Below are 7771 nucleotides of genomic sequence, written 5' to 3' on the forward strand. Positions count from 1 at the left end.
AGCATTTTACGCTCGCGTATTTTTCTTGTATTTAACAAGTTTTCAAATTATACCCAAAGAATTTTCACTAAACTGTAACATTCTAGAAGAGTCAAGGAGCAAAATTATGTATTTAAAAAAAAAAGGAACTTAATGTGTTGAATCTTCTGTCAAAGTTAGAGCGTCTGGAAATGGTTTTGAATTAGGAAATTTACCTTACACTGAGAAAAAAAGAGGGTGCGATTAACTTTTTTTCCTCATGACTTTAACACTTTTTAGGTGTAAAAATATATCAACATTTTTAATGTTAATTTTACACCTTTTTAACTCTTTCGTCTCTTTTGGGACTCTGAGTACCCAAAGAAGCATATGAATATTCTGTGAAAAACGATGTTTTTAAATGATTCAGAATTGATAAAAATCCGATTCTTGTGGATGATTACAAACTATAAGGATGTTCAAATGTAAGATATTTTTTGTAGAACCTCAATTAATTCCTGAGCTTAGATATTTTTGATTAAAAAACGGTGAAATTGGATTGCAGCATATGCTGCGGTCCGGAAAGAGTTAAGGGTAAAATTAACATGAAAAAGGGTTAATAAGGGTTAATAATAATTAAGAAATAAGGGTTAATTTAACCCTTAATACACCTAAAGAGGGTAATATTTACACCGATTTCGGATCAATACTGCAGGGTAAAGTTAACATTTCCGGAATGTTATTTTAACTTTTTCCGATTTCTCTGTGTAATTAAAAAACTATCTTTTTTATCGTTTGAAAATTTATATCCAATATTGATAAAGTTTTTACTTCAAGGAAACCCCCCATAGAAGAAATATCTTTCTAAATTCTTTTTTTTTTTTCAATTACTTGGCCATTTCAGTTGGAAGAACTTCAGCAAGTAGTAGTGAGAACATCCACAGAAAGTTCTGCAGCAATTTTGCAAACTTTTCTTCACTCAAACAATAAAAAGTACTTCACAGCTGCGGGTTTCTTCGACATCAACTATGGATTGGTTTATCAGTTTCTCACCACATGTTTCACCTACATGGTTATCCTCTTTCAATTTGAATCAGCTGGTTGAAAGGGTCATAGCAAATTACCTTACTGACATGTATTCAATAAATTAGAATTAATCCATTACATGAAAGATTCTTTAATTATTTGTCGCATCTTTTATACGGGATATTTGATATACGATTGGATGAATAAACGACCCTCACAATATGACAAAGTTTCTCGAGTCGTTCAAGTGGATTAATTTGAGTCTCCTAATTGGAAATATTTGTCCTTTCCAAACAACTTTTAGAGGACATGAGTGGATTATTTCGCAGAAAAAAACCCACTTTTGGGTGATTTTCTTTATAAATTGTTCTATTATGAGTTTTTCGAGTATTTCTGCAGTATATGCTTACTTGCTAAAGGACAAAATAATGCGCAATTGGAATGTTCAAATTGGCCTAACATTTATCAGTCTTGTAACACCGGTAATGATTTATCAAGTGAATATCCTTGCGGTTTTTGCCAAGGGCGAAGAACATGCTGGAGTATTTAGAACCTTTGCTAAGTTCGAAAAACGTCTCAAAGACATCCTCAGCATTAGCGTGGATTTTACATATTGGAAAAGGAAAATGTACTTGGACTTTGTGATTGCCTTCATCTACGGAATAGCATCTTTTGTCCTCAAAAGCCAATACTATTTCTTCGAGGACAATTGGACTTATATCTACCACATTACTCTCTTAATTATCGATCTGAACTTTCTCCTAATTGTCTGCCACATCCGATCAACTGTTAGATGCCTCAGGGTGTTCCAGAGACACGTCAATGCAATTTTTCAGGATGTTCCAAGAAAGCCTAACCTCAAACTCTTTCATACTCTCAACAGAGAACTTATGGGAATAAAAAGGGAAGTGGACAGAACCTTTGGACCTCTCCTACTAATAAATATCTCCTATGATTTCATAGCCCTTATATTCCAGCTCTATTTCTACTTCCATTTCCTGGATTTCCGCTTCGAAGAATACTACAACTTTTGGCCACACATGATACAAATCTTCAAAATCACAGGTTTAGGATACAAAGCTGTGGCTTTTGTCACGGAAATGGAAACATATTACTCAGAAGTAAATAATTTCCACGATATTACCGCCCTTAATCTGGCTATACATTAGATACAATTTATTGAAATATTTCTTTTCAATATCAAATATTGACAAGGATTGCCTCCACAAAGATGATGCAAAGATTTATTGACATAAATGTTTCAATATTGAAGAAAATTGTCCAGTGTGTAGGCAAATATTGAAATATTTGTTTCAATATGGAACATTTTATTCAATATTTTATTTCATTATTTTAAATGGCTACAAATTAAGCTGGCTATACATTAGACATAATTTATTGAAATATTTCTTTTCAATATCAAATATTGACAAGGATTGCCTCCACATTGCAAAGATTTATTGACATAAATGTTTCAATATTGAAGAAAATTGCCCGTAGGCAAATATTGAAATATTTGTTTCAATATGGAACATTTTATTCAATATTTTACTTCATTATTTTAAATGGCTACAAATTAAGCTGGCTATACATTAAACATAATTTATTGAAATATTTCTTTTCAATATCAAATATTGACAAGGATTGCCTCCACATTGCAAAGATTTATTAACATAAATGTTTCAATATTGAAGAAAATTGCCCAGTGTGTAGGCAAATATTGAAATATTTGTTTCAATATGGAACATTTTATTCAATATTTTATTTCATTATTTGAATGGCTACAAATTAGGCCAAATTATGTCAATATTAATTTCAAAGTCACATTGAAATAAAATTTCAAAGAAATTCTAAATATCAAATTGATTTGATATTTCCTTCAATATTTTTTAATGGCCAGGAATCTTCTTCCTTCAGAACATCACAGAAGTGCCGGATTTTCCTTGTTCATGAATGAAAACACATCCAAGATCAAAATCCAAGTCAAGACACATCACTCCTGCGTCCTCCAGAAAATCCCAGATTCTTGGAATTTGTTTATATATTTGTTCAATCCTCAAGAACCCAACTTGGTCAGCACTAATTCCCTGCTTCCTCCAGAAAATCTCAGAACTTCTGGGATTTTCTTGTTGCCCAGATTACTTCAGATACATTCTGTGGTCAGAGGATTCCTGGAGCTTCCTCCAACAAATCCCAGATCTTCTGGGATTTTTTGAATATCATGTCTAAAACCAGTCAGATACTTTCTGTGGTCAAAGGATTCCTGGAGCTTCCTCCAAGAAATCTCAGATCTTCTGGGATTTTTTTGAATTGAAGTCAATTTGTTCAGTGTGTAGGCAATTACTGAAATATTGGTTTCAATATTCGCTTCAATATTGAAGTTTCTTTTCAATGTCACTTTGAAATGCTATTATTTCAATAATTTGTCTAATGTGTAGACAGCTTTACTAACCACCCTTCTTCATTTCCAGGCAAAACAATTGGCAGATAAACTCAGAAAATTGCCTTCAACCCCAACGGACTTCTTCTACCAAAGTCTTCACATGAAGAATTGGGAATACTTTACAGCAAGTCAATTCTTCAATTTGAACTTCTCCCTGGTCAATAACTTCTTTACCGGATGCATTACATACATTATTATCATGTTCCAACTGGAAATTTTGGACAATTGCGAATAAATGACATACCTTTGATCTGAATGAGTCTTCCCTTCTGCGAATGTTCTGGATACTCACTCGAGAAGTGAGTGTCTGGTAACATAGGAAGATTGTACAGAGTCACATAGCAGGAATCCCTCAATTCACCCGAATCCACCAAGAAAACATCATTTGACAGGATTTTGTCCTGCACCCGGAGGAGACTAGCATTCCACTTTCGTCTCTCTTCCCAAGCATCCTGTACAATTCGTTCAAAGAGTTCCGGAACCTCTCGTTGCAGATGGCACATGCTAAGAAAAGAAATGATTTAAAAAAAAAAATAGCAAAAATAGAGCGCAACAAGTCCAGAAATTCCTCTTCTTACTCCAAGTGAAGCCTCATGGGGCCATCGCTCACATCCGTGGCCAGCATGCTTCCAATATCACTTTCATAGTGCTTCAACAAATAATCATCGTAAATTTCCATATTTATGCACTTTTTAAGCCTAAATTATCACTTATTTTCAATGCAGAAAAACTTTAACCGGGAAAATCAGTTCAAAACAAAACGCACGCATGCACAAAAACATCCACAACTGACTTTGATTGCAGTACACTGCAAAAAATTATGTACTAAACCAGTGCAATTATTCAATGCAACTGATTTCATGCAACTTTATATATCGCACGTTTATTATTACAACGGCGTTCTCGGTTTTTGTTGATTTTGAGTTATTATTGTTTTCTAATAGGAAATTTATTAAATATTCATTATATGTAATAATCTCAACAACTTTGTTAGAAATATTTTTTTAATAATTTCAAGTATTTTTCAAGCCTGCAAAATAAAAGAAGCGTACAAGTGGCGTATGATTATTTACCTGGAGGCCTTTAGTGTTACAACCCGGCGGGACCAAAATACACAGTTAACATGACATACAATGTATTTACGACTTATTCGTGGAGGAAAAATACATAGTTACACATGTATTATGTATTTGATGAGGACTTGTCATTGAAAAATACAAGTTCACTCACATACACAGTATAAACTACGTATTTCTGTACTGAGAGTACATATTTGTATGAAAACTCCCTATAAACTACGTACTTGTAACTGCAAAATAACTGTCAACACACACATACAGACGCACACGACCAAATGGCGACCAAACAAACTTGTCACATGCACCTGCCGTTTTTATTTCCAAATATTGACGAAATTATAGAAGTCACAAGGATTTTAATATATTTTATTTAACCAGAGGTAACGATTGTACAATTTAGATAATCACAAAGTATCGTGTAAAAAAAAAATATTTTGCAAAAACACTCACAGAATGGAATAAAAACACGCGTATTTTAGGTTTGCAACTTCTTTAATATTTTCACTTCACTATTTTCTACAGATAACACAGCGTCGCATAATTATTATATTATTATAATCACTGAAATTACTAATAATTGTAACACATAATTTGTAAACAGAATATTCCAATGGAAAATATTTCCCGTTGTCAAAACAGCTGACAACACGCCTGCCAACAGCATTTTCTGTCATACGGGGTTTTTATTATATTTACGATGTATGTAGTACTGCGTATTTATTCTGTAAGAGATAATACTTCACACGGACACACTCACACCAAAGCACACTTCGGGTCTCATTTGGTGCAAATAGTACTGAGTAAAATGTATGGGCGTACATGATGATACTGAGTATTCGTACAACGTATATACACAATATATACGTAGTTTGGTCCCGCCGGGAATGGCGTTTTTCGTGGAATTATACGCCATTCCACTGATGATGAATCCTACGCCACTGTATCACTAAATGGCGTTCATTTTTTGACATTTAGTGTAGTTGCGTGTAGTTATTTGGTTTACAGAGAAAAGTCGCAAGATTTTGTGAATATATTAGATGAGCACATATATTCTGTCAGTAGAAGAGGTTGAAAGTTTGGAGTGGTATATCTCAGCTCCTGATAAATATAATAGGATGAGTGAACTATTGTTGGAAAGCTTGGTTCATTAGCTTTTAGAATCTGGTATACTTAATCTGATATGGATAAACCATGGTCATCCAGAACCATTTATGTCGAGGAAGACACATTTTGCAACGTCTTTTTTGGCCATCTACTTCTGGGACCAGGAGTGACCCACTTTTCTCACACAGGGACTATTTTTTAGAGGAACTCAAATGGTACAATTTGTGGAAGAAACTTTTTTTTTGGACATCTTACTTTTTTTTATTCATCGACTTTTGTATCCTTCTGTAACGACTTTTTTTTTATACAATAAAGTACTTGTTCGTACTCAAGAATTTGCGGCGTGTGCGAGTCAATTTCTCTCGGCCACTAAAGAGCTCGCGGGTGCGAGTCAGAGTTTCAAAAATTGGCCCTCTGGGCTTCTAACCTGGATGTCCTAGGCCCGCCATCCCGATAGGGATAAACAGTTGAAAGTAAATTAATAAAAGAATGAATGAAAAACGGATATCATAATAATTTCTCAACAATAACGAATTTCATAAAAACCTAATAATATTTTCCATCATATTTCATTTCGTTAAGAATTTTTCTAAAACATTGCAATTAATATGCCCATGTATTTAATTGAATTTTTCGATTTATTAGCAGGAACATAGTCCACGAAATATTACTTTTTTAGTTCATATTCATCTGCATATAAACTCATCATTTGAATTAAGATGCACAGTAAAAAATAATTACTACGATTATCGCGTGTAATGGGAGTAAATCGATTATCGTAGTAGTTTTCGCTGAATATCTCTAGTTGAATTTAACGGGCTGAAATTTTTTTCCGTTTAATTTCGCTTAGTTGAATTGATTGAGTTGATTTTTTATCGTTGAATTTTCTTTTGGCTGAATTTTTTTTGAGTTGAATTTCATTTTGGTTTGTTTCTTTAATATAAATTATAAATAAAACAAATTTGAATAAATTCAAATATTTTTTTTTATTATTTTCTTCTTTGGGAACATAATAATAATTGAAGATGATGAACGATGTAATATCCACTGAAAACGCTCCTTACAAGCATTTTGTATGGATTAGTGGCCCGTTGTCTATACAAATATAACGTATTCAGGAGTGTCCTTGTCTAAAAAAGAATAAAAATTGTAAATAAAAAAGTAAGATATGGGAAAAGTTATGTAGTGATGTTTCAAGCATTATATAGTTAACCCTTTAAGGACGATTAGAACACCGGTGTCCCATAAAGAAAATAATATTTGCTAACTATATACCTAAAATTATTTTTTCCTTATGTCTGTACATAATTGTAAAGTAGAAGTTTGAAGGAATCTAGAATATTTTTTGCAAGTCTCTAGCTATTTGTTATGTAGTAAATATTTAAGCTTAAAAATGGCGAATTTTTAAATTCTCAAATTCATAAATGATTTTATTTATTTTTTAGACTTAAAATTTTTTTAAACAAAACTCTTTTGGCAATAAAAACTACAATACTCATACATAATATTTTCATTAAAGCGAAAAATATTATTCATTGGTATTGTCTGAAAAATTACTTAAATTTTTGGGCGATTTTTGTCCCTATCTTTAATAGAATCACAATATTACACCGAATCAGACACTGTTAGACTTTCCAAGGTTAGATGTAAAACTTATCATTGATTATGTTTCTCAGTTTAATTTTTATTGTTGATTTTCTGTTCGTAAAAAGTGTCTCGCCGTTAAATGGTTAAGTCTTAAAATAATTATTTTATTTTAAGGGCTTACGTGGGTCTCGCATTCTAGGAAAAAACAGCATATTATTCTTTGACGTCTTTCTTCAACATAATAAACAGAAAAATGATTCGAGCTTATAAGCATAAAAACGTATAACATTTTATCTATATTTTCTGAAATTTCCAATTAAAAATCTTTAAAATTCACCTATTGGGACCTGATTTTCGGAGACTTATTTTGAAAAAACATGCTTTTCCTTGGACAAGATTTCTCAGAGTGTATTCATTAGAAATAAAAAGAAAACTAAATATTTCCTGTTAGCTGATGAGTTAACCTCGTACTTGAACGGTAGTATTTTTCATCTTGATCACAACTTATTTTACAAGACAAAACGTGGTATAAAATACGACAAAAATTGTATTTTTTTTCTAAAATTCTACCAAT

General features: G+C 32.3%; 1 protein-coding gene across 2 annotated transcripts in view; it reads right to left on the bottom strand.

The window, feature by feature from the left end:
* The window catches only part of LOC129802845 (DNA helicase MCM9-like), a 43221-nt gene extending 38996 nt beyond the window's left edge, over positions 1-4225 (bottom strand). For both annotated transcript variants that reach the window (XM_055848987.1, XM_055848988.1), the window contains exons 1-2: positions 4006-4225; positions 3672-3931 (exon numbers count right to left, since the gene is read on the bottom strand). In XM_055848987.1, the coding sequence (XP_055704962.1) occupies positions 3672-3931; positions 4006-4106 (361 nt within the window). In that variant the 5' untranslated portion in view covers positions 4107-4225. The remainder of the gene's footprint in view (positions 1-3671; positions 3932-4005) is intronic.
* Between the last annotated feature and the right edge of the window lie 3546 nt (positions 4226-7771).

This window comes from Phlebotomus papatasi, chromosome 2 (assembly GCF_024763615.1).
Source record: "Phlebotomus papatasi isolate M1 chromosome 2, Ppap_2.1, whole genome shotgun sequence".
Taxonomy (NCBI): Eukaryota; Metazoa; Arthropoda; class Insecta; order Diptera; family Psychodidae; genus Phlebotomus; species Phlebotomus papatasi.